This window comes from Neovison vison, chromosome 11, assembly GCF_020171115.1.
Source record: "Neovison vison isolate M4711 chromosome 11, ASM_NN_V1, whole genome shotgun sequence".
Lineage (NCBI taxonomy): Eukaryota > Metazoa > Chordata > Mammalia > Carnivora > Mustelidae > Neogale > Neogale vison.
This window is the reverse complement of record NC_058101.1, coordinates 26,396,791-26,422,367: the sequence shown is the minus strand read 5'-3', so window position 1 is coordinate 26,422,367 and position 25,577 is coordinate 26,396,791. Positions and strand designations below refer to the sequence as shown.

General features: G+C 49.0%; 1 protein-coding gene across 1 annotated transcript in view; it reads right to left on the bottom strand.

Annotated features, from left to right (window-relative positions):
- SCFD2 (sec1 family domain containing 2) overlaps positions 1-25,577 on the bottom strand; it is a 446,538-nt gene that overhangs the window by 8,284 nt on the left and 412,677 nt on the right. The window contains exons 7-8 of the mRNA XM_044267869.1: positions 15,704-15,838; positions 3,854-3,973 (exon numbers count right to left, since the gene is read on the bottom strand). Coding sequence (XP_044123804.1) covers positions 3,854-3,973; positions 15,704-15,838 — 255 coding nt within the window. The remainder of the gene's footprint in view (positions 1-3,853; positions 3,974-15,703; positions 15,839-25,577) is intronic.

The window sequence follows — 25,577 nt, the reverse complement described above, 5'->3', positions numbered from 1 at the left end:
TTTCTTACGTTCAGTATTCAGCATTCAATGAACAACCATGATACCCAGCAATCCTGACTCTATTTGAAGGGCTGGGTGGGTCTTTTTTTTTTTTTATTTATTTTTATTAAAAATGTTTTTAGAGAGGTGAGGGAGGGGCAGAGGGAGAGGGAGAGTCTAAAGCAGACTCCGAGTTCTTTACAGAGTCTGACGCAGGGCTTTATCTCACAGCCCTGAGATCAGGACCTGAGCAGAAAGCAAGAATCAACCGCTTAACCAACCGCAGGACCCAGGCCTCCAGAAATGCTGGGAATAAAATAATAAAAAAGCCCGAAGTCCTGAGCTTGGAGGGGAGCAAGCAGAAAAGATCCAAAAGCAGGCATTTGACTCTTGGGAGGCAGTAGAGGCCCCTCTCCTGCCCTTGTGACCTGCCGGCCCCCGCCACCACCGCTGGCCCCTGTGCTCCTTCCTGAGTCAAAATGGCAGATTCCTCCTTGGCTGAGGCGAGGGCAAGCATAAGGGCGAGCGGGAGCCCCTCAGGATGTATAAGGCTTGTTGGCAGGATTGAGGAACTTAGAGACAAAAGGCTGTAGACTCCATTGATGTCGACACTCTTAGAGCTGTGAAAAACGAGCCAGAAGAATCCCTCGGATGCTGTTCTGGGCCTTGTTGGCTGTGGGGGAGATGGGGAGGAGTGGGCTCCAACCGCCTCTGCGCTGAGCAGTCCACACTGAGCCGTGGCTCTCCGTTCCAGCTGAGCGTGAGAGGGACAGACAGAGCAGGACTGAGGACAGCCCCCATCCCCGTCACTCTCAGATATACGTCATGGGACTTAAAAGCCTGGGTTTGGAGAGGAGCAGACCCAGGGAAGAACATGCAGCTGAGGGACAGGCCTGATTTGCCTGTAAATTCCTTGGGGCCCAGGAGCTGGAACCAGCGCTAATGAGCAAGGCCCTAAGGAGGCAGATTTTGACTTATCTAGGGGACAGAGTCCTAACAGCAAGGCCCTCTAAGACCCAGGTAGGCTGCAGGGGGAGGGGTCAAGCCCCCATCACTGGGGGTGTTCCCATGTAGACGGGCTAGTCAAGACAGAATAGGAATTGCACACACACGCCCAGTGTTCACATCGACGGTCACATCCGAGTCAGCTTCTTGGTTGAGGGGTTGCTGGGTACACAGACTCGGTAGAACCTCTGCCTTTCGGTCAGGTCCCCTGTGTTCTCCAGAGACGTTGAAGTCAGAGCCGGCAATGGCACCAGGAAGCCCGCCATTGTGCGGACAGCTAGAGCAGCAAGGCCGCCATTTCCACTGCACGTTTAAAGGCAGGCAGGTGGGGTGCCTGGGTGGCTCAGTGGGTTGGGCTGCTGCCTTTGGCTCAGGTCATGATCTCAGGGTCCTGGGATCGAGTCCCGCATCGGGCTCTCTGCTCGGCAGGGAGCCTGCTTCCCTCTCTCTCTCTCTCTGCCTGCCTCTCTCTCTGTCTACTTGTGATCTCTGTCTGTCAAATAAACAAATAAAATCTTTAAAAAAAAAAAAAAAATAAAGGCAGGCAGGTGCTCCGTCCCAGGTTTGGGCCCAGGGAGCTGCGGACCAAGGGCAGTGTGAGTGGGCTGAGGTCTGAGGAAGGGAGCCCCACCTCCGCAGGCGTCACTCCAGCGAACATCCGGGTCATCCCCTCCTTTCAGGACCTTGAAGATGAAGGGCGCTATGGTCGGTAACGCCTCCCAGGTTCTTCCCTGCTGCCTCTGGGTCCTGCTGGGGCCGTTAGCTCCTCGGGGGAACTTCTTGTACCACGGACACACGGCAATCACAGCGGCTCCTTCAGCCGTGAATTCTCTGAGCAGCTCCCTCTGTGGATGACTGAGCCCAGGGCCGGCTTGTAGCAAAGCCCTTACAGACTCTGGGTCTGGGTTGTCAAACTCGGTTTTGAAAACGGCTGCCTTTTATCCTTCTAGAGCGGGGATAGCGTGTCTGTTGGGGTGGCACAGCGCAGCACTGTTCTTGGAGCGCTGAGAATTTGGTTCCCCTCGTTAGGGGTTGGGAGAAGTGTGCTTTCTGATTGAAAAAAAAATGTCTTGCTCAAAAAGGCAACTGCTTGCTAAACAGATCCTTGACATGGCTGAAAGGGTGTTAGATGAGGCAGAATTGACTGCTTGGTCAGAAATTTCACCAGCTGTGGTCAAGGCAGGTGGAAGTAAGAGCAGAAGCAGTCACAGCCGATGACTGGTCATTCCCCCGTTCGAGGGCTTGCTGCAGCTGCCGAGACGCTCAGGTCCATTCCTCGGCTAGGTGTCTGGAGACCACAGGACCCGGGCCTTCTCTGCCTCACGCGCGGTCTGGCCTGCTCTGCAGCCAATCAGGCCCGCAGACCAGGCTTCCGGAGCTTCTGCCATGTGCTCAGGCTTGCGGAGCCCTAGCCTTTGCCCTTATGGAATCCCCGTCTGCTCGAGGAGACCGGGCAGCGAACAGGAAGCAGGTGGGCACGCAGTCCCGGGTGGCACGGCCAAGGGCAGAGTTTGGATTCCGGCAGTGATGTGGCCGAAATGGAGACAGAGGCCCGCTGGGGTGGCCAATCAGACGTGCAAAGTCATGGGTACAGGTGAGAGCCAGAGCACCAGTGCCCCCAGTGCCATGTCTGGGCCGGACTCCCCTCTGCTTGCCATGCAGCTCTGGGGGACAGTCCCCTGCATGAGCCTGTGTTTCTCCCCAACACACGGCCCCTGCATCCTTTTGCTTTCTTCATACTATGGAAAGCCTCCCGGCTGCCTGCAAAAGCTGATGATAAGCTCCCAGTGGCAAGTCTCAAATGGGGGGTGGGAGGCAAGAGTTGGACTCTCTGTCTCACAGCGGGACAATTCGGAGGCATGTCTTCCAGACTCCTCAGGCCCCCAGAGGACAGAGCCTTGGCTGCCTACAATAAGGCGCTCTGTTCTGGCTTTTCTCTCTCTATGGTCTGTCTTCTCGGATTCCCTCACTTCTTTTTTTTTTTTTTTTTTTTGGATTCCCTCACTTCTGCTTCTTGGGATCATCTCCCTCTTTAAACCACCAGCTCTCATGTCCTTGTCACATGGCCTGTTTGTGGGGGAGCCCAGGCAGGCAAGGACTTCAAGTCTTACTGAGTTACAGGCTCTGTGCCCCCAGCCAGATTCGAACTTCCAGAGGCAGGGGCTCTCCTGCTCTCGGAGTCCTTCCCCTTGGGTTCCTGTTGCCCCAGGCCAGTAGCTAAAACCCTCCGGCAGAGCAGGGAGCTGACCGCCCAGAAAAAGCTGATGCGCAGGGCAGCCACCATTTATGGAGAGCTATGGGACAGGCACGGTATTAAGTACCTTCCCTCCCCTTATCTGATCTAAGACTCACAGCCGCCCTAGCCCTGTTCCCTCCATGAGAACATGGCAGGCTTTGCTCTCCCAGATCAGCGGGCCAGTGAGTGACAGAAGCAGGATTCAAAGACCTACATCACCAAGAGGAAGGCCACTTCCAGGGAGAATGAGCAGGCGCGGCCAGGAGGCGAGAGAGGAGAGAGACTACATCTGTCACTGCATTGACAAAGCGCCTTGAGTAACAACTCTTGAGTAACTAAAAGCAAGAGAATAAATGCCCTTCAGGAATCGGGACTGGGGACAAGAGCAGCTTCGCCCCTGAAGCCCAGAGGCAGGCGTGGACTATAAGGAACAGCTCCTCCCTGCGTCCCCAGCAGGAGGACAGCTGGCCCAAGGGCAGCTGGAGGGGGAATGTGACAGGGCAGGAGTGGATGGGAGAAGGCAGGCGGGATGGAGCCTGGGGAGAGGCACTGGGAAGCCGAACGAAGGGCCCTCGGCCACCCTCCCGCTTGTGCCTCAGGACCCTCCTTCACCGTTCGCAGAGGCCTCCGTACCTGCGTTCCGGGCTTCAGGGACGGCACGAGGTCTTTGATCATCTTGGCTTCTGAGACTGTGACCCCGCCCGCGACGAAGAGGATCAGGAGAGGGTGGTCGCTGGGATGAGGCCGGCTCACCTGCAAAACAGACCCTCATGGGCTCGAGTGGCTGGCGTTGGGGCACAGTGCGGCACAGCGGGGCGCCTTCTCCCTTGTCCCTCCGCGGGGACCCCAGGGCTGTCGCCCCCAGTGCAGGTGACATACACAACCCTTAGAAAGAGGTGATTCATTAAGGATAGGATGTGTTAGTGGGTATTAAACCCACTGACCAGGAAAACCCATACCACATCACCTTATTGTACCCTTTTGAATATTTTATTGAAGGAAAAGTTAAGGTATTGCAGTTATTAAATGGGAAGAGAAGACTGAGGGGCAACTTATTAACTCCCTCCTTTGTAGCCTTCAGGTCTGAGCATAAACATGCCCCTTACTCATTACAGAGCTCTGTTGATTTCCTTCAAAGCTTGCCACAGCCTGTGGTTATCGGATTTTTTCCTTTGGTTTGTTTCCTTATCGGCCGTCTCCCCTTCTAGAACTGGGGATCTGGGTCACTGCTGAATTCTCTCTCACCTTACTTAGCGCCATCTCTGGCAGCTAGCAGGTGCTCAGTAAACATCTGTGGAATGGACGGATGGTCAGAGCCCTGGGCAGCTGGCACTGGAGAGGTAAAAAGACGCATGAGCCAACCACCCGCCCCGGGAGCTTCTTGTCTAGCGCAGACCTCATCTTCTGCAAGACCACCTTAGCTGAGCGCCTACCCTTTGAGGATGGCCCACTGGATGTCGTGCAGAATCATCTGATGCCTCATGATTTCCCCAATAAGGCAAAGTCTTACACACCAGAAGGAAAATGACCCACAGAACCTCTCAGGAAATGCAAAATGACCCACATATAGTGGGGGAGTGGGGGGCAGGGCCAGGACAGAGCCCCTGGCTTGTCACGGCAGGAAGCATGATGTCAGTTCCCCTCATGGCTGCCTCAGCCCAGGCTTTTTTTTTTTTTTCCTTATTATTTTATTTATTTATTTGACAGAGATCACAAGTAGGCAGAGAGGCAGGCAGAGACAGAGAGAGGAGGAAGCAGGCTCTCAGCTGAGCAGAGAGCCCGATGTGGGGCTCGATCCCAGGACCCTGATATCATGACCTGAGCCGAAGGCAGAGGCTTTAACCCTCTGAGCCACCCAGGTGCCCCTCAGGCCAGTCTTTGACTCCGCAAAGGAAGGGCCCACAAAGGCGGGGAATGGTCCACATTTGCACCGAAAATTGACAGTACTCCCTCATTCACGCTAACTCCCAAATGGCTTTCCCATGCAGGCAGTCCCCGAGCAGGAGCAGGGTGGGCAGCAGACCCACAGGAAGCCCTTGCTCCTGCCCCTGCTCCAACTCCTTTCCCAACTGGGTTCTTCCAGCTTCCTTGCCTGAATATACCCACTTCTCAACATCTTATTTTAAAAATGCTTAAAAAGGGAATACATTCAGTGTTTCCATTACATAAGTCACTCTTTGGCTTCTGGAGAAGAAACTCAAAATGGAAAAAAGGAAGGGAGAGAAGGGAGAGAAGGAAAGAGACAGGGAGGGAGGGAGACAGGAAAGAGAGAGAAAGAGAGAGGGAGAGAGAGAGATCTAACCTTTTCCAAAGCAGGTGGTGGCGAATACTGGAAACTCTGATCTCGGCTTCTTGCCCTGTAGCTATCCTTTCCCCGGATTGCATTTGTTGGCTGCTTTCTTCCAAGTCATGTACTACATCCCGAGGACCATCCTGCTTGCGTCCCACTATTCCCCTGAAGTCCCAGTGGCCATCATATGTAGGAGTCAAGGGATACTACTTTGTCTTCACTGAACGGGTCATTTCTGTGACAACTGTCACAGCTGATGATGCTCTGCTTGGCTACTCTAACAGACTCCCTGTTGGTGGTTCCTTCTACCTTTTCTGATCCTTTCTTCTCAAATTTCTCCACAGGTTCCTTTTCCTGGTCTGCCCCTTTAAATGTCCATGTTACTTTGGGCTCCGTCTTTGGCCCGTGACTCTTCTCACTCAATACGTCATCCCTGAAGGAGCTCACCTGCTCATTTGCCTTCAACAGGCTTTTACATCCTTCCCAAATCTATGTCCTCCGCTTGAACGCCGCCACTGAGTTCCTGTGGACATGCCCACCTGGGTGTCTCCCAGGAACCCCAAACTCAACAGGCTCCAAACCTGATGTCTGACCTTGCCAAGTCTCTTCCTCATGTTGGCTTTCTTTCTTTCTTTTTCTTTTTTTAAGATTTTATTTATTTATTTGACAAACAGAGATCATAAGTAGGCAGAGAGGCAGGCAGGGGTAGGGGGAAGCAGGCTCCCTGCTGAGCAGAGAGCCTGATGCAGGGCTCGATCCCAGGACCCTGAGATCATGACCTGAGCCGAAGGCAGAGGCTTAACCCACGGAGTCACCCAGGCGCCCCCCATGTTGACTTCCTAACAGCATCACCATCAGCACGTGCCCCTGAGCCAGACACCTGACAATCACCAGGGACTTGACTCTCTTTCATTTCCCAGATCAAACCTCTTCATTGTATCCCCTCAAATCTGTGGATCTCTCCTGGATTTTCATTGTCCCTATTCCAGTCAGGCTCTCATTCTCTCTTCCCTACATTACTGCCACAGCCTTCTGGATCATCTCCTCGTGCTGTTCTGGCCGTTCCCCCATCCGTTCTCCTTCCTGCCTGAGGAAGTTTTCTAAAATGCAAACATTTATGGCTGACCCTAGGGAGCAGTCTACTAAACATTTGCATTATCTTAGTCAATCCTCAAAATAGCTTTTGGGGGCAGATACAATCATGGCTGCATTTCTCAGGTGGGGGTTTTAAGTTTACACCAAGTAACTCAATTGCGCTTCGAGGGGCCGCACTTCAGAGGCCACGCTCTGAAACGCTCCTCGGCTCCGTCGCGTGCTTGCTCTCTCCACGAGTCTTTGAGGCTGAAGTTCGAGCTCCCTCATTCAGCACGGAGGGTCCTTTCAGTGTCGCTTTCCTTTGTGTCTTCATTTCCATCTTCCACGCATGCAGTTTGCTGGAACCCTTCACGAGAATTTGAGCCACACCCGACTGCACGGTATTTGGGGTTTTTTGGATATTTTGGTAAACACAAGATGCCTGATTGAACATTTGCACTGAAAATTGCATTTATCACAGTGTCTGGTTTGATTTGCTTCCACAAAATAAACAAAGCCATCAAGACACGGAAAGCTGGTTCCCTACAGTCCCTCTTGTGCCCCACTCTCCTGTCACAACCTCACCAAGGCTAACTACTGCCTTGACTTCTGATACTCGACATTGTACTTTGCTTTCTCCACTTATCTCTAAGCCCTGGAAACTCTCCATGCCAGCAGGAAAGATCTGGGGCCCCCAGGCATTGGCTGGGACCATACTGGTACGCTTTGGTCTCTGTCCCTGCCCCTACGTTATTCGGTATTTAAAGATCCCCCTCCTTCTCTTCTGTACCTCCTTCCCTTTTACTCTCTTTGAAAACCATCCTCTCCCTGTCTCTCGACTCCTGTCCCATGATCTGAATCCGACCACACCCCTCCTGGCCTTGTCAAGTTGGACTGCAACTTGACAAGACTGCAAGCTCCTGGAGGGGAAGGATGGATCGTATTTCTCTTGGGATTTGGGGATTTCGGGCTTGGAGCATAGACCATGCTCATGGTAAACTTCCCACAAAGGTCGCATGAATAAAATAAACGCATGGACAAATGAGGAAGACCAGCCAGCTCACTGGAGGTATCCTTCTTCTCTTAGAGATCTTTAAGAAACGCTTTCTTCACTTCAAGTGTGATGTTTCCTGGCTGGGAAGCTAACCTGAGGTTCCTTCCAGCCCCGCAAATAACTGATTCTCACTTGATCCTGGAAAGAAACACAACTGGCTCCAGAATGTCAAGTGGGACAGTATGTTCTGAAGACATATGCTTTCCATAAGACAGTCTGGGCTCCCAAGTCCGCTGCCTGAATCTTGGAAGGATGGATCGAAAGATGAAAGGGAGACAAAGAACAGTAACAACAAAGAACAACACCCCGGGGCCAACGAGTTGAGCGAATGCTGCGTTTGGGACACATAATAAGGTCCCATTAATGTTTTGGTTTCTGTTTAGATTTACTTTTCGATACCAGACTTTCCTTGTAGAACAAGCCCAGTGGGCAGGCTATTGGGAGGCGGAGTCTTTGGAAGTCTTTTCCATCAGCATAACACATTCCTTACAGTCAGGCCCACACCGCAGCGTCCCCGGTGTCTGAGAGTTCCCAGTGTAAGGGACAAGGAAGAGGACAGATGTAAGCTGTCGCCAATGCGCAGATTAATAAAGCGAGTGAGCCTTTGCTGTTCTTTCATTTTCCGAGCCTTTGCTGGCTGAGATTTCGGACGTGGGTTCTGGTCAGAGAAAACAGTTTCCCTCCACCATCCATACACCCGAGCCTACGCAGGTCCGGGCTTCGGGCACCTTCTCTGCAGCTGTGGGCCCTGAGAGCTCTCTGCGGTCCGGATTGGCTCCGGTGAGCAGGGTTTCCTCCGCTTCCCTCCAGGAGTCCTGGGAATCCTGCTGCTGATTCTCTTCCACTCGGCTTCTCTGCACGTGGGACTCCTGGGCCCCCAGCCCCAGCAAGGGTCAGGCCCCCATCCTCCAACAACGGGCGGAGCCTTCGAGAAGGGGGCGAGCGCGACAGGAACTCTGGCCTTAAAGGGCACTCGGCCCTGAGGAGAGGGGTGCCGACTCTGAAGATGGGTTTGGCAATGGCTTTTCTCCCGAGCGCGGCCACCACCGCTGCCCAACACCGTGCTGCATACTCAGTTATCCGTCCACTCAACAAACACTTAGTGAGCAACAACTACAGGGCCCCACCAGGCTCCAGGCCTCAGGGATGTCAGGGATGTGGCCACGAGCGGACCAGACCAGCGGCTGGTGCAGAATTTCTATTTCTACACAAATAGAGGATGAGGAAGTACCCAGTACTCTGGTGAGGAAGGAAGCTGGGAAGGGCTCTGGAGGAAAAGAAAGCAGGGGGTGGGGCGAGCGGGACACGATGTGACACGGAGAATCTGCGAAGTGGGTAGAAGCTCTGTTTTACAGCTCGACACAGGGAGGCTTGAAGGGCTGAGTAAGTCGTTCCCAGTCTCAGTGAGCTGGACAGTGAAGACTAAAATCCAAGTGTCTCTCACTGCAGAACGAAGCGCCTTCCACAGCCCCCCATTTATAAACAGATCTTCAAACCTAAAGCGTTCTTGCTAGCTTTCATCTCTCAAGGCCGAGCTTCTCATTCCTTAGCAGCCTCGGCCAATTAGCAGGTTCCTGCTGGAAACTTCCTCACCGAATCACGTCGCAGACGGTCTCCACACGGGCAGCAACACTCCGTTGTTCAGCTTGACCTCCCTGCCACAGCTGCTGCAGTGGGTGCCTTCCTCTTTCTGGAAACTTCCCCCACTCCCTCAGTTTCTCTCCTGCCCCTCTGGAGTCTCCCTTAGAAGGCCCGGCTCACTTGACCTGCTCCATGACAGGCTGTGTCCCTGACTGCTCAGGCCTCTGCCCCTGTTCTCCTCCCAGATGGCCTTCCTGGTGACCTAGGCCCTGCCCACGGTCTGTGACTCACCTGTCCCCGTGGCCCCAGATTGCTCCCATCGGCCCAGGCCCTGCGGAGCTGCAAAGCTAAACTCTCAAATGTGAGTCCTCTTGCTCTCCATTCTGCTTCTCCGTCAGAGAGAATGTCAACATCGTTCCTGCAGTCACCCCACACCAGGACAATGACCCCAGGTGGTGTCTTCTCATCTCCTGCAGCTGAGCAACACCCTGTCCTGGGGAACCTGCCAGCATGGCACCCCTGCCCTCACACCCCCTACCCTGCTTGAGCTCTGGATCTCCTCATCTGCCCGCCATCCCTCTGCAGCCCGATGCGGGTCTGGCCACACGTCCCCCCCACACTCGCTGCTGGAGTCACCTTTGTAACCTATAAACTTACTATAGATTCCTAACAACCATTCAATGGCACCTCAGTGTTCTGGCAAAATTCACACCTCTAGCCGTCCTGATCTGGCTTTTGCCTCCCTCTTTGTCTTCACATTTTTCCATTCCCCATATCCGCCCTCAGCTCTGGCCACCGGGAACCACAGCATGGGTCGCATTGTTTCTATTTCCCATGGCACTGATTGTGCTCCACTCTTCTGGGAGGTTCTCTCTGACTCCCGGTCTGACGCCCCCTCCTTTGTGCCCTCGCGTCCCGTCTGGCACACCACTTCTTTCTCCTCCCCGTGGTCCTCCATTTTCCTGTCCATTGCCCTAGGTCCTCCGTTTTCCTGTCCATCACCCGCAGGCCACACAAGGTGAGCCGGGCCAGGGCAGGTGGGCTATCTGGTTTGTCCCCATGTCTTCCCTGCCCACAATAGGTATGAGCACACAGAAGAGGCTCTTGATAATTGCTTACAGGCAGATGAAGTTTGTTGACTGCCCAAACCAAGTTTTTGCTTCGGTTTAATGATTCCAATTGTGAGAACCCATCTCACTAGAACTGAAGGGTCATATTTAGCTGGTGGTAGACACAAATCAACCTCACCTCTTAGGAGGAAGCACAGTTAAGAAGAAGGAAATGGAAACCATGAGGATAAATAGTGTTGTGAACGGGACTTCCAGGACATGCACTGAGTTAATCAAGAGACACCAAATGCCGAACTGTTCACTTCTCGTCAGAAATGTCATTAAGTGTAACAGCTACACCAACAGTCCATCTCTCTGTCTTATTTGCTTATGTAAACAAGGATGAGCTGGACGAGATGACCCACAGGCACATCCAGCTCTTACAGTCCAAGGACCTGACGGCCAGTGTCACCTGAGGCTCATTATTTTTGCCCTTCATCTCCCTGGTAGCCTTCACCCCCTCCTGCAGGCGCTTCCGTCCCACATATGAACAGTCTCTTTTACCCCCATGGTTGTGGGGTGTGCGCCCAGCAGCTATATGGTTGCCCCTCAGCCATAGCTGACTGCTTTGGAAGAGGGCGGCAGACTTCAGTTGGGCCAATTCCAGATCCTTCCCAGGGAATCAAGACATTTGACCTAAGACAGATGAGGCTCAGTCAAAGCTCTTATTTTTCTTTTTTTTAAAGATTTTAGTTATTCATTTGAGAGAGAAAGAGAGACAGAGACAGAGAGAGACTGCATACATGAGCAGCGGGAGGGAGAAGCAGACTCTCCACGGAGCAGGGAGGCCGACATGAGGCCCGATCCCCAGACCCCAAGACCATGTCTTGAGCTGAAGGCAGGCGCTTAACGAAATGAGCCCCCCAGGTGCCCCAAAGCTGAGCTCTTAAGAAAAACCAAGGGCCATGGCATCATGACCCAGCCATTCACTCAACGAATACTTAGCGAGCACCCGTGCTATGCCGACCCTGGTGCTTTCCATCTTCTGCAGGCCAGAGCGAGTCCCAGAGAACTGTCTGGGTTCCTGATGGCTTTTCCAGGTCTCAGTCCCCATCCTTCCTGAGGCCCACCACACGGCTGCCCCGAGCTTCCCAAGACCCTCTTTGGTCTTTGCCACAAATGGATTCACAAGAAATGATGAAGTCGTGCATTTTGTTGGTATCTTCATTGCAACTGAAAGAGTTTTAATTCTGATCTCTTTTCACTACCAGCTTCTCAGGGTCTGCTGAGCAGCTTTTCCATCTGCCCTTGCAGGCCCAAGGCGACGGAGCTCTCATCTCAATTCAGAAAAGGGCCCAGAGGTGAGCACCGGGTCTTCTTTGAGTCTTTTTCCTAAATCTTTTAATATTTTCCAATTAAGCACGGCCATACAACAACAACAACAAAAACCTTCTTAAAAAACATAGATAAAAGGAGGTAAAAGGGCCTCACGCAATTTCATTAGATAAAACCTACCCTCCTCATGCCAATTCCAGCAGAGAAAACATCTTGGCAAATCATGTCCTTTAGTCAAAACAAGTTGGGGGCCAAACACATGGAGTAGATATAAAGTCTATTATTTTCAGGAGACTGAAATCCAAACCACAAATTCCAGAAATGCATTTTTAAAAGTGCTGCCTATTAGACATGCTAGTTTTAAATTAAATTAACGTTGAAGCACGAGGGGTAAGGTATGTTTCGATTTATTTATTAGATCACTATCAAGCTTTCCTGTAAGGAGATCAAGGTGCTCTGTGCATAAGCATCTTGGAGAAATGCTTGGTTGTTTGAAGAATGTCAGGCTCTGCCAAAGCTGTCTCTCCCCAGTTTGATAGTCCCCCCGCCTTCCTCCAGGGCATTGCCCTTTGAAGCCCACAGCTTTATGTGGGTAACCACAAGTCTATCCTCTGTTTGACGAGTGTACGTAGCTGACGCGGAACACTGTCTCAGAACCATCCGAAGAATGGTCTTGTGGGCACACTCGCTCTTCTCCCCAGCTTGTCTGCTTTACCTTCCAGGGCCTGACGTAGTGAACCCAGCAGAGGAAAGTCCTGTCGTGTCTTATCACGCAGGAAGGTTTTGTTTGGTTGGTAGGTTGTTGATTGGTTTTGAGATTATATTACTAAAAAAAATTATGGCAAACAGGCAGGTGTCTCATTATCAAAGCTTTTCTGGGAGCACTTATTTTGAAACCAATGTCAAGAGCACCAGAGAATTTTCTATCCTCTAGCCTGGAGGGAAAACTCTCAGAATCTGCCACATGCTGTCCTGTCAGGCTGGACAGTCAAGGGCATATTCGGGCCCAGTGCAGACTGTGTTTTCCAAAAGTGGCCATGACAATAATTTCTGCTCCTCATGTTCCTGCTCCCTTTCCGAGAGGAGGAGAGTATGTCCCCTCTCCTTGAACCCAGCTGCGTATGTGTAACTGCCTTGACCAACAGAGCACTGGGGATGGGATGCCACATGACTTCTGAGGTTTCTATCTGGCTCTCTGTGAGGATGCTTGCCCTTGACCGCAGCCGTCATGTTGTGAAGGAAGCTCAGGATGACAGAGAGGAACCTTGTCCCTTCGCTCACGGGCCAGGCTGGGCTACCAGCTGATGGGCAGCATCAACCTGCTGGTATGCATGGGTGCCATCTTGAAGGTGAATCGCTCTCTGTTGAGCTCTGCCCGGAGTCCAGATTCGTGAATGAAATCAGTGATCAATAGTACGTTAAGTCAGTGTTTTGGGATGGCTTCTTACGCAGCAAGAGATAACCAGAACAGAACAGGGGAGTTTTCTGGACAGCCTTTATGGAGGAAAGCACATAAAAGCAATGCAGGAAGGAGATGGTAACAAGTTGCGGTAGGACGCAGAGGAGGTTCGGACTTCAGTCAGGGCAAACTGCAGTGTCCTTGACTTCTCTCACACAGAGTTTTGGTTTGAGGCAGAGACTCTTGTTTAAACACACATCTTGCAAGCTCTTCTCTCCACGGGCCTTAGAGCAGAGTACAACACACTCTTTCCTGATGGCTTCCCTCCATCTCAAAGACAGAGCTCCTTGGGAAATCGCAGTTAGTCCTCAAAGCCCTACTGACTGTTCTTCTCTACATTTTATCCCATTTGTTTTGTTCAAGCCCTGAATGCACGAGCCAGAGGTAATGTTCCTTTTCAAGTTCCACGGTGTCGTGGGAAGAGTCAGCCATGGAAGCCCATGTAGCAACAGAACAAAACTCCTCTCCGTTGGGGTGGCGGGGTGGGGAGGGTTTTGTGCCCAGCCCGCCAAGATTCTTCCCAGCCCCTGCAGACCGATGACATCCCCTGGCAACTGAGAGCAGAGCCTGGCAGCTGGGGGCTGAGGAATGGATTCCGACAGCTGCTGGGAAAATACAAATTCTTCCTTTTTCTGAAATGCATTACTTGGGAACTTCCCTTTGAGATCAGTCTCAAGGGGCCAGAGCATTTCTTCATGAGTCCCAACTCCAGGGATAGGAAGTCAGAGAGACACAGCAGCCCAGGATGGCCCCAAGCATCTTCCTAGGCAAAAATCCTCCTTAGGACAGTAAAGCTTCTTGTCAGAGACAGAGCTGCAGAAAACACTCTGCAGAGCATAAAAGGGGAATTTAAAAATGTGATGTGTCACGGTTCATGAAACAGTAATGGAAAACGCAAGCCGATCGTCTCCCACAAGGGAGGCTCCATATTGACCTGATACTTGCAAAGTCCAGGAGCATAGGAAAGACACCGTGCCCTCAGAAGCAATATAATTTTTTGTTTCAGCCAGTGTTTCCCTAACAAATTTGGTCACAGGACCCATTTGCTAAGAAGAAACAGTTGTCTCTGCAGGACACCGCTGGCCAAGAGCGAGACAGAGGGTCTTGTCTGCACTGTGTGTCTCCGCCGACTGCAAATGCGTCTGGTGAGCAGAGAGCAGGCAGGCTGGAACCTTCACTGTGCCCCTGGCCAACCACAGAGGCAGCGGCCTGACTGGGGAAGCACATGGGGCCTGTGGAGCCGGCCTCAGATCTCCCTGCTTGGGTCCTGGAAGCCCCCACTTATCATTTTAGTCTCTTGTCAGGGCGAAGTCCAAGCTCGTGGAGAAAGGAAGAGGGCACTCAAGTGGAGAAGGGTTTGGAGACCACGTCTAGTCTGAAAGTTTCTACACAAACTAGCCATCGTGAAGGGCTACTGGACAACCTTAGGCTTACATTCTACAGAGGAGTCCCCACACACTTTTAAGAAGCTGATCTGTAATACATTATATATTAAAAATAAATACGTAGGGCGCCTGGGTCGCTCAGTAGGTTAAAGCCTCTGCCTTCGGCTCAGGTCATGATCCCAGGGTCCTGAGATGGAGCCCCACATGGGGTTCTCTGTTCAGCAGGGAGCCTACTCCCCACCCCCACCCCCGCCACTCTCTCTGCCTGCCTCTCTGCCTACTTGTGATCTCTCTCTGTGTGTCAAATAAGTAAATAAAATCTTTAAAAATAAGTAAATAAATAAGTAAATAAATATGGGGAAAACCCAGCCGGCACACGGAGTTAACAGGCAGTGCTAGTCGGAGGCAGCAGGAAGGAGACCCGGGCGGCCCCTCCAGCCCACTTAACTGCTTTGTCTAGAGTCTCATTGTCTGGTTTCTGTCCTCTGGCTGTTCGAGTGGACCAGTTTTCCTGGCATATGCATTTATTGAACTCTGAAAGGCCAGATCTTCTCTGTAGATTAATCCATGATTTCAAAGACGCTTTGAAGTAGGCAAAACATTCTGTTATTTCCAAGAGTTATTACGAATGAAATCCTGGCATAGACTAGGAGGCCAGCCTGTAATCTTGTTTAGATCCTTTTAAATTTAGAAACTTTATAGTGAGTTAAAAATAGATCTCATTTGTGTACTTTTCCTCCTTTCATCCCCATGGCAAAGGCTGTTCAGTCATTTTGACCTCTCCTTGATATTAGCCAGGGAAAGACTAGCCCTTGGCAACTGGGAGTCCACGAGGTGAAAACGAAAGTTTTGTGAATGGATTTGGGGGTGATGCGAGTCATGGGACTGAGTCATTCACTACTCTACAGAAGTTCTAGAATTAAGAGCAAAAGAACATCATCAAGACCTGTGACTAGCATACGGATTAGGTGAAATGTGAGCCAAGGAGGAGAAACGTTCTCATTCATGTTATCCTAGGGGGGGGCTCGTATCCTCATGTATCAACTGAAAAAAACACCATAGCGCTTAGGTCAAAAGAAGCTGGCTAAGGCTGGAAGGTCAGGTTGCTTATGACCAAAGTTAAACGAAGATGGCACCTGATTTCAGAAGAGCCCAAACACCAGAGGTTGTCCTATATGGTCCTCCTCAGGGTGAACTGGTGGCAGCATTTCCATGCCCAGCAAAGACAGCAAGCCGGACAATCAGGATTACTTTACCTTCATAAACATGCTGAATCCAGTTTTAAGGAGGTCAGTGAGGCCTGAAGACATGTGTTCAATATCCACTGGGTCTGGCCTCTCAGGATTAAATATTTCTTCCACAACCTGCTTCAACAATGGCTTGTAGGATGCCTGGAAAGACAAAATATTGTGTTGTAAATTAAAGGGTTTGTTTGGTTTGTCTGGAGAGATGATAGCTTTATCTGCACTAAATGAAGCAAAACACGTTTATTTTGGAAACTGAGCAATGGCTATGACTTTGTGTGTATGAAAAGGCAACTATAACAACATTGGGTTTTTTGGGGCAAATTTCAACCTAATACCCTAACGCCACTTCATTCGTATCCCCTTCTACTAGCAAGTATCTCTTGTCAGAGCTGTAATCCTAGTAGGACTACTTTTTTAAAATCTGGGTTTAAAGTGACAATTTTGGGGCGCCTGGGTGGCTCAGTGGGTTAACCCTCTGCCTTTGGCTCAGGCCATGATCTCAGGGTCCTGAGATGGAGCCCCACATGGGGTTCTCTGTTCTGCGGGAGCCTGCTTCCCCCCTCTCTCTGCCTGCCTCTCTGCCTACCTGTGATCGCTCTCTCTCTTTCTGTCAAGTAAATAAATAAATAAATAATCTTTAAAAAAATAAAATAAAGTGACAATTTTATATATGAAGAATATGGGAAAGCAAAGTATTGTCATTTGACACAGACATGAAGATGCTCTCCAATTTTCCTGAACATTCTTAGGGTTATGCTCCCCTCTGCTAGGAACTGGCATGTTTTCATATGATGTATTGCCACGATCCAAGCCTAACACAATCCCTTCTTCCTCTATAGAGCTCAACTCCAAGTAGGACTTGGCCAGAAAACAAAGCCATGATGCCAAACAGGAATGTGGCCAAGGTCAGGGCTTAGAAAAAGCAGGCCATGTGGTACCGAAAGAATTCCAGTAGAGTGAAGTTGATGTTGATTTGCTACGGCGCCTACAGTCTGATCAGTGGTGCATCTCTGCCTGTCCTCACGGTATTTCTGTTTTGGACCAGGGCACTTTCTGGGCATGTGCTCCACTCCTCGTGCCTTGTTCTTCTTCCTACCAAGCTCTTCCTCATCCTCCTCCCTTCGCACCAGCTGACCGCCCTCCTCCCAGACCTGCTCTGTCTCCGCCCTCCAGCCCCGCAGGGCATGTGAGTTTGGAGCACGAATGCTGAGAGAAGAAACACTGTCTCCTCTCCACGCACTCGGGTGATTATTACTGCCTCGGAAGAGCCAGATTCCCATGGAGCCAGATGTTTTGAACTCTTTGGCTCTTGGCCTTGGCCAAATCTGTGACCTGCTTCTAGCAAGTTCTAGAATTAAGAGCAAGAGACCATCATCCAGACCTATGACTGGTACATGGGTTAAGTGAAAATGCTGAGGCCGTTGGGTGAGCTGACTTCATCTCTGGCTTCACCTTGCTTTCCTTATAGTCATTTTTTTACTATTATTTTCCCTTTATTCCAACTTTCTTCCTTAAAATATTTTAGGAAAAAGCAGGGTCAAACCATCAAAATACGAAACAATTATTTAGGGGCACGTGGCTATCTCAGTCAGTAGAGCGCATGGCTCTTGATCTTGGGGCTGTAGGTTAGAGCCCCAGGTTGTGTGTAAAGATGGCTTAAAAATAAAATCTTAGGAAAACACTATCATTTAGCTAGAATGTCAGTGCCTCTATCAGGGATAAAATGCAGGGAGAAGCAGGAACTGTTCAGCGGACAGGTGCAGTCTTCGAGTTCATTAGTCCAACCGACTCCCGACCCCCGTACACCCAGGGATCTCGCAGGTAAATACTCATGAAAGGTAGAGCACTGAGCAGGAATAGCATTAAGACAGAAGAAAAAAAAAGCAAACACTATGATTCAACCTTCCCCATTCTAAAGCTGTATTAAGACGGATTTTAAGACCCTCATAGATTTGCTGGTGGGCGTGCAAATTGTTGCAATCAGCGTGCAGAGCTACTGAGCAGCTCCTATCACTATTACAAGTGTATTTGATGTGGCAGTTCCGCCTCTAGGAGTTTATCCTATCAATATGTTAACATATGCAAATGAGACCTATAAAAGGCCACTGCCATTGTTTGTAATAGCAGGAGACTGGAAACAACAAGTGCCCATCAGAAGCAGCTGGGTAATAAATGGGTCACGGCTACAGGAAGAAATGGCATGGAAGCTAAGGGAGAAGCTCTGGTGTTGATCTGGCAAAAAGCAGAATAAAGTGTGGGTGGGAACGGCAAGGTGAGAACAGAGCGCGTGTTGGGCTGGCATTTATGTAAAATGTGTTCCAGGGGATTTGGAAGCTTGTATCTGCTGAAATGTACAGAAGATAAATTGTGATGGGATTTACAGAGACTGCCAGGAGCAGTGATCCTGGAGTGGAGAGCAGGGCGAGGGAAAAGGGTGGGGGGCAGTTGCGGGGGAGGCTTTTTAATATATCGCTTTTCCAAAAACAGTTAAAACACCATGGCAAACAGCAAGAATGGTGTTTTTTGTTTGTTTGTTTATTTCATTTTTTTTTTACTTGTTAAAAATTAACAAATTATTTATGCACGGAAGAGACTGAAGTAAAGCCCGCCAGAATGTTAATTAGGGCTATGTCTAGCTAGGTTCTGGGAGTAGGGGACATTATTTTTTCTTTGGCCAAATGTTCTAAAGTTCACAGGTATACTTCTGGAATCTTAATATGATCCAATAAATATTTTCCATGTTAAAGAAAAATGGGTTCGTGGAACCGCCTCTGAATTTTGCACATCATCGTCTCTAAGTAAACTGTCTCGAGAGCCCTTCTGTCATCTCAGCCTTTCTGGACATTGACTCTCACTTGAAACTGTTCTCCAAAGAGAAGTCCTTTGACCAAAATTCTGCTCCCTTATCAGCATTTCGTCGACGCTCATTGACTTTTTCCTTGGTCCTTGCAGCCTGGTACAGCCCCGGAACAAAGTTCTGGACAATGGGATGTAAGCAGGAGGGTAGTGGGACTCGAAAATGCTCCTTTTTCAAAAGAGAAAGGGCTGCTCTTTCCCATTCTAACCCTCCTCTGTTTAAGCTGTTAGCTCTCAGATCTTTGTGACTTGCAACTGAATGAAATTCTAACTGATACAAAGTGCAAAGGGAAGATAAAGAAACTGGGGTACTGGGTGGCTCAGGCAGTTCTCCAATTCTCTAGCTCAGCTCAGGTCTTGATCTCAAGGGTCATGAGTTCACACCCCACGTTGGGCTCTCTCCTGGCCATGGAGTTATGTTAAATAAGTGAGTAAGTAAGTAAGTAAGTAAGTAAAGGGCCATGTCTTCCTTCCAGGAGATTATATTTATTTAATTTATTAGCCTGTATACAGATATATAGAATAACTTGAAGTGGAACCCCAGAGAAATACATGTAGGCTGTCATGATTAAGAGAGGGGAGAGTGTGTTCCCTAACCTATAACAAACACAACCAGGTTGTTGCTCTCCAAAGGATGTGCTTCCTGTGAAGAGGAAGAGTTGTGATGGGAGAAGGGCCTCAGCCACAGGAAAAGTCTATCATCCAGCTAAAATGCTAGACTCAGTAACTCCTCTGTGCAGGGGGCAGTGGGCTGGGGATGATGGTTCTCTCCAGCGCAGCCTGGGGGGAGGGGGTCAAGGGAAAGAAGGAATTGTAGGGGGGACTGGGGATCTTGTCCTCTCCCCTGCTCCACTTTTTGCTAAGCTCTGGGCAACGAAGCACCCAGTTCAAAATACCCACTGAGCTGGGGTCCCCCGTGGGGGTGAGCAGAGATTTGCAAGGGTTAGTCCCTTACTACCTTCATTCTTGGGATTTTGCGATCCTTGTATGCCACTGGGGAAGGTTGTAAATTCTTTTTATTTTTATTTTTCTCAAGTATGTAGGTTACATTTACTGAGAGTGAGGAAAGAAATCACAACTTCCATACAGAAAGTAACAGATAACAAACCCATCACATAATCCAGAACAGTAACATAATTGCTCTCATTAATTAACTGCCTGACCTAGCTCCGTGATACTCATTTCTTAGATTTCTTGGCTGCATTCTCTCGGATTATCTTTTCGTTTGACAGCAATGTGGAAAAATCATCTGCTACAGAGATGTGATCGCGATTAAGCTGCTGTCTCTCAACTCCACACACTGTCTTCTGTACTTAGCTCAGAGATGCTGGACCAGGTAGCCTGCCAACAGGGGGCACTAGAGGGAGAGTGGCGGCAGGAAGCAAGAGATCATGCTCTTCCCCGTTTAATTCGCTGTTCCCACTAGCATCACCCCAGCAAGGGCTCCTCACCACTGGAGGCCGTCCCTTCTCTCGACTTATAAGTCACAATATCCAATGAATTACCTTACTGGTTTAAGCCAGTTTGAGCTTTTTTTCTTTCATTTTTTGTTTTCACTTGTAACCAAAAGCACACTAAACCACATACTTTCCCGAAGGGACGTCGATAGGTTTTCCCACTTACATATATAGAAAACCTCTAATCCTTTACTAAAACAGCTAAGCACAGAACAATGGACTAACATTGTCCATTTAAAGAGCACAATTTGGGAAAGACTTTCTCAGGCATAAAAGCAGTACCGGCCTCATGACCTCTTCCCAAACACATTTCTTAGTTTTTCCAATTAGAGATTTTCATGACGAGAACCTTTGGCTCCTTCCTCTCAGCCACGGAGGTTGGTCCCAAATCATGTGGCTGAAATCCGATTGGAATGCCGGGCTTCAGCAATGGCTTCTTAGATGAGAAACCTCTGACTGTCATGGAATTTTCTATTTAACCAGAAGCCGCTCACCTCTTGGCAAAGGACCACATAGAAGGTGGTGATAGGGGAGAGATGTCTTCCCCTGGTGCTCTACTCTAAGTTCTCCCCCATGTTAGGGACGGCTGGGCGGGGGGGGGGGGGCGAGGCAGGGGGGGGGCAGGGATCAGTTGTATGGTTTCCTCTGACATTAAGAGAGTTAGGCAGAGTCATTTAATTTTCCTAATCTAACATTCTCTGTCAGTTCACCTTTGGGGGTGGGTTGGAGAGGAATGAAAAACACCAACAAATTCATTCTTTCCTGTTCTTGCTGGTCATTTATTTCTCGCTTATATATTCGGGGTATGCTGACACTAGGGGGTCTCTGCCCTACACAACCGCACAGGTACCCAGGTTCCTTCTGTCCCGTGGTGCCCCCATTCCCTAGGGCACCGGAATCCCGCATGGGAGCTCTGTGTCTCATCAGCAGAGGCACGAGATCGAGCACGAGGATTTCCAGACAGATTTTATGCGCTCAGCCTGAAAGCGATCTGTATCACTTCTGCCCATTGTTCATTGGCCGGAATTAGTCGCAAACCTACATTTACTCACAAGGGAATCTGGAAATTGTGGTCAAACCCCAGGAGGAAAGGGAAATGGACTTCAGGGAACATTGTCTCTGACACAGACACACAGTAAAGTCTGTACTATAACATTAATATGATTATTTCTTTAACTGGCAAGTTGCCTGTTATAGGCAAAGGATTATTAAGCCCTTTCCCCCTTCTTCTGCATAAGAATTTGACCTTTGGTTAACTTTCTAGCTCGGTTTCCGTGGAAACCTGATAAGAGAAGAATGTCAAACTGTAGCCAGGCAAGATGGCTTATGATAAAAATGACCCCTGCTTAGTAAATTGCATTAGATTGGAGAGAGCTTGAAATATTGGCCAGAAAGCCAGAGCTCTGGGCTACTCTGGGCACGATGACTCTTGTATAACTGGGCATGTCCCTTGGAGGAACACTGGGAGCTATGTCCACAGACTTGTTGCAGAGAAACTGGCTTCTAGAGGATATGAAGTTTTTAAGCCAAGGAGACTCCTGCCCCCAAACCTCTCTAGATGTGAGTCTAGTTCCTTCACTTCTGAGCTGTTATCTTGGGACCAAACTGGGTAGCTCCTGGGTGACAAGGACCACACCGGGGAAGAAACACGCATGCGACCCCCTCATGGCTAGCTATGCTCTGGGAAGACTGGTGCGAAGTGGGGCTTTGACCCCATAGCTGACTAACCCATTAGGCACAGAAGGCACAGTACCTAGAGCCCACAAGACTTTTAGGGGTCCGTGGAAATGTACTAGTTTAAAATCAGAAGGAAACAAACATACTTTTAGAGCAAAGATAATGTTCTGATATAGAATATTGTCTCTGTACCAATGCAATTGTACCATATAATTTTTAGTATTTTTTTTTAATAGAGGAAGAGGTCCATAAAGGCAAAAGTGAGTAGGACTATGAAAATAATAATGTGGCCCTTTATGACAGCCTTATGAGGATAGCCAGAAAGTTTGGTAGAGCCTAACGAGATCCCTGATTGGCATTAAATGTGAAAAAGTTGAAGTTTCAAAAAACCTGATCTTATACCAAAGCTTTCTCCTTTTCCTTTAAATGGCCAGTATCTCTTCCAGAACAAACCGGACTTTTAAAAATACTACAGTAAATCAAAATATGAATATTAAAATATTTGTGTTTATGTCTCTGGTTATTCTTGTGGTAGATATGTGATTAGGTCTAGAAGATTCTTTTATTGACCTGATTCTAATTCTTGAACACAGGTACTGAGGATAATAGTTTCTGATATTATACATAAGTCAAGAGAAAATTTCTAGAAACGAGTCTAAACTCCAACATCTTCCTGAATTTGGTGCATCTGTAATATGGCCCATGATAATCAATTTGCAAGAAAACCTGAGTTGTTGCCACAGCTATATCCCCTGCTGCCCTTGGCTTTGCTGACTGGTGTTGGTATGGCCATGGGCCCTCTCCATCCTAGGTGCTTCTCCCTTTCCCACAAAATTGGTTCGAATACTCTTGTAGAGAAAGGGTTCATTTTGTCTCAGTCTATGACAGTATAGAAAAACATCTGTTCAAAACTGCTGAGAGGTTTGGTTGTTCCATGGCTCATTTATTTTTATTTTTGGCTTTACTATCACTGATTTTTTTCCCCTCTTTCATCTTCTTAAAGGAAATAGTTTGCTCTGCAGATTAAAAAGTGGTTCATTTGCCTATCTGTTCATCCATCTATCCACCCATCCATCCCTCCTTCAAACCAGAAGCAGATTACTTTGTAAAATTTTGAGTGTAGTCCCTTCAACTTCAATATAAAAAAAAAAAAAAGGTGGGGGGGGCAAAAAACCAAGCCCAAAGCTATTTACTAACTTGCTTGAGTTCACACAGACAGTTAGAAGTGGGGTACAGGACAGAGCCAAGTCTCCTGACCCCCAGTTTTGTCCCATTTTGTGTTGCTTCTTTCCAAAGGGGTACTAGCAGGTCTGGAGTGAGGAAGACAGAATCAGGAGGAAGAGGAAGAAGAGAGCTTAGCACTTAGAAAAGAACAGCGAGGATCACTGACAAAGAGACTGAGCCTGCAGACTGTTCGAGAGCCATCATTCACCAGGCACCAGATGAATTAGGCCTCCTCAGGGCTCTAAATACTCTTGTTCCGCCAGCCAGAGGCCCAGAAGACAGTAGGCATCCGTGGAAAATTTTCCCCCAGCAAGCCCAGCACAGCACTTGGAGGCTTCTGCCAAAGCAAGTCATGCGAGAAGTCAGACAGTATTTTGCCTGAAAGGGCCCAGAAGCTCTTCGCCCTGAGACATGGGCCTAATGGCCTCCTGATGCCCCAGCTGAGGACGAGCGGCACATCAAACGTTTAGGGAGGAGGTTAAGCCTCCCGTTAAACTAGAACATTCGCAGTAAGAAACAAAAGCATAAGACTTGCTGCACAGGCAAAACTGGGGGCTTAGCTTTCCACTCAACACAGTCCAGGAACAAATACAAACTTTCCAGACCAACGGGCGTCAGCAGTAAGCCCTTACTATCCAGAGCAGCTAACAGTGCAGTGGTTTGAGAATGACTCCCCTTCGATGGGGCCCATCCCCTAGTCAAGGAAAAGGTGAAATGTTACGAAAGAGCACAAAAAAGAGACCTGTTTTGTCCTTCACTGCAACTGTTACAGCAAAAGCTTACACAGTGTGGTCTTTGTTGGCTCCTATCCAAAGAGCTTTGCATGTATGAACTCACCTAATCATCTGAGCATCTTTCTGAGAGGTATGGTTATTATTCACTCCTTTGTGCAGTGGAGGAACTAGGCACAGAGAGGGGAAGTCACCTGCTTAAGGTCACACAGTAGATAGGGCTCTGGACCTTTGAACTCAGTGCTTCTGTGCTCAGCTGTGAACCCATGTTGTTAAATTCCATCTCACTAAGAATTAAGAGCATTAGAAATGCCATCGTGGGTAAGAATCACAGTCCGTCTGTCCACCCATCCATCCATTCACCTATCCAGCCACCCCCTAGGAAGCACTCACTAAGCACGGCTCTGCAGAAACCCCACGGTGAACAAACGTGGATGCCATGCCCAGCTTTGGTAGTCTTCTCTGCAAGTCAAGAGCTTGCATCAAGAGCTCACGATCCCCACCATGCCCACTCTCTTGGCTGCAGCAGGGCTGGCTTCCTTGGAGAGCCAGGTGTGCAGTGATCTTCTGGGATCATTTCTGGAGATGCAGTCTGGACCCCCCTCCTCCAGCTCTCCCAGAGACTTTATACGGACATGACTTCTTGTATGAAATCCTGTTCTCCTTGAAATGAAGACAGTGATGTGGCTGTGGCTGATACACCTTCCCAAAGGGCTAAAGGACAGAGGTCAAAGAAGAGATGCCTCCGATGCTAGCAGATGCAACAGGAGTGGTTCTGGGAGGCAGCTTGAGCTCCGGAGTAGGAGAGAGGGGTGCTAGGAGGGAGCACGGGGCAGGTAGGGGCCCCGGGATCCAGGGGAGAGAGCCTAAATTCATAGCACTGATCAGAGCTGGAATAGGAATCTGGGGCTGGGCCAGGTCTAGTGCCTTCCTGGGTATCCCAGTGAGCCCAGAACATCTCAACTAGATGCTGTGTAGAAACTGCATGGAGCGACATAGAAAACACACTCCCCTCCTTTCCCCACCCGCCCCTATGGGAGCCTCAGGGATGAGGACCACGTTGGGAGGAGAGTTGCCCAGTCAAGGCCCACCTTCAAAACTAGACACAGCAGGACTCTGAATCTAGTCTCGACATTTGTCTTTTTCTCATTGTACATACTTTGCATGCCCCCAAATCCTCTGAAATATGATAAAGACACATGTATTGCATGTCACATGCTTGACAGAATGTTTTATCCCCCCACCTAATGGATCATAAACCTCTATTTTAGTCTGAGCTCTCCAAGAAGCAGAGCCTGAGCCAAGGATTCACATACAGTTCTGCTAAGTGCACTTGGATTTGCCTCATTCATTTTAATGGTTGTACTTTTCAGAGCATGTGTCTAGATCATTATTTACTAAATCACTTTAAGATACACACATAACTCCCCACCTTGCCCCTACTTCCCACTCATTGACATTTAGGATTTTCAGTGAAAGGGCCGATGTCATTGACTCACTGTAGGAGAGTATATGTGACAAAGGAAAGTTCATTTTCTAAAGGCAATGGCTGCAGGACAGGGTTCTCAGTCTGGAGAAATGGCAGTGTTGGCAGCACAGAGATAAAGTCTAGAAAATTTATCACTGTCCTTATCATGCCCAAGATTTATGGCTAATGCATGTTTGTGCAAATTTGGCTAAATTAGTCACAATGATGATTGTAAAACTGAAAAGACCTTATTAGTTGGTGGTTTGTTTGCACTTTGCCAATTATAGCAGCCGCTTGCTTCTTGACATTCTTTGGTCTAAATATCATCATAAATCACCAGTTCTCTGTCTCCTAGAATTAGTCCCTACTCCTGTATTTAAGACTGGTGATTTTTTTTTTAACAACTAGACTACATACGATGAATGATCTGAGTGACTTTATCTGTATTTTGTGGTGGTAGTTTCTCAGGT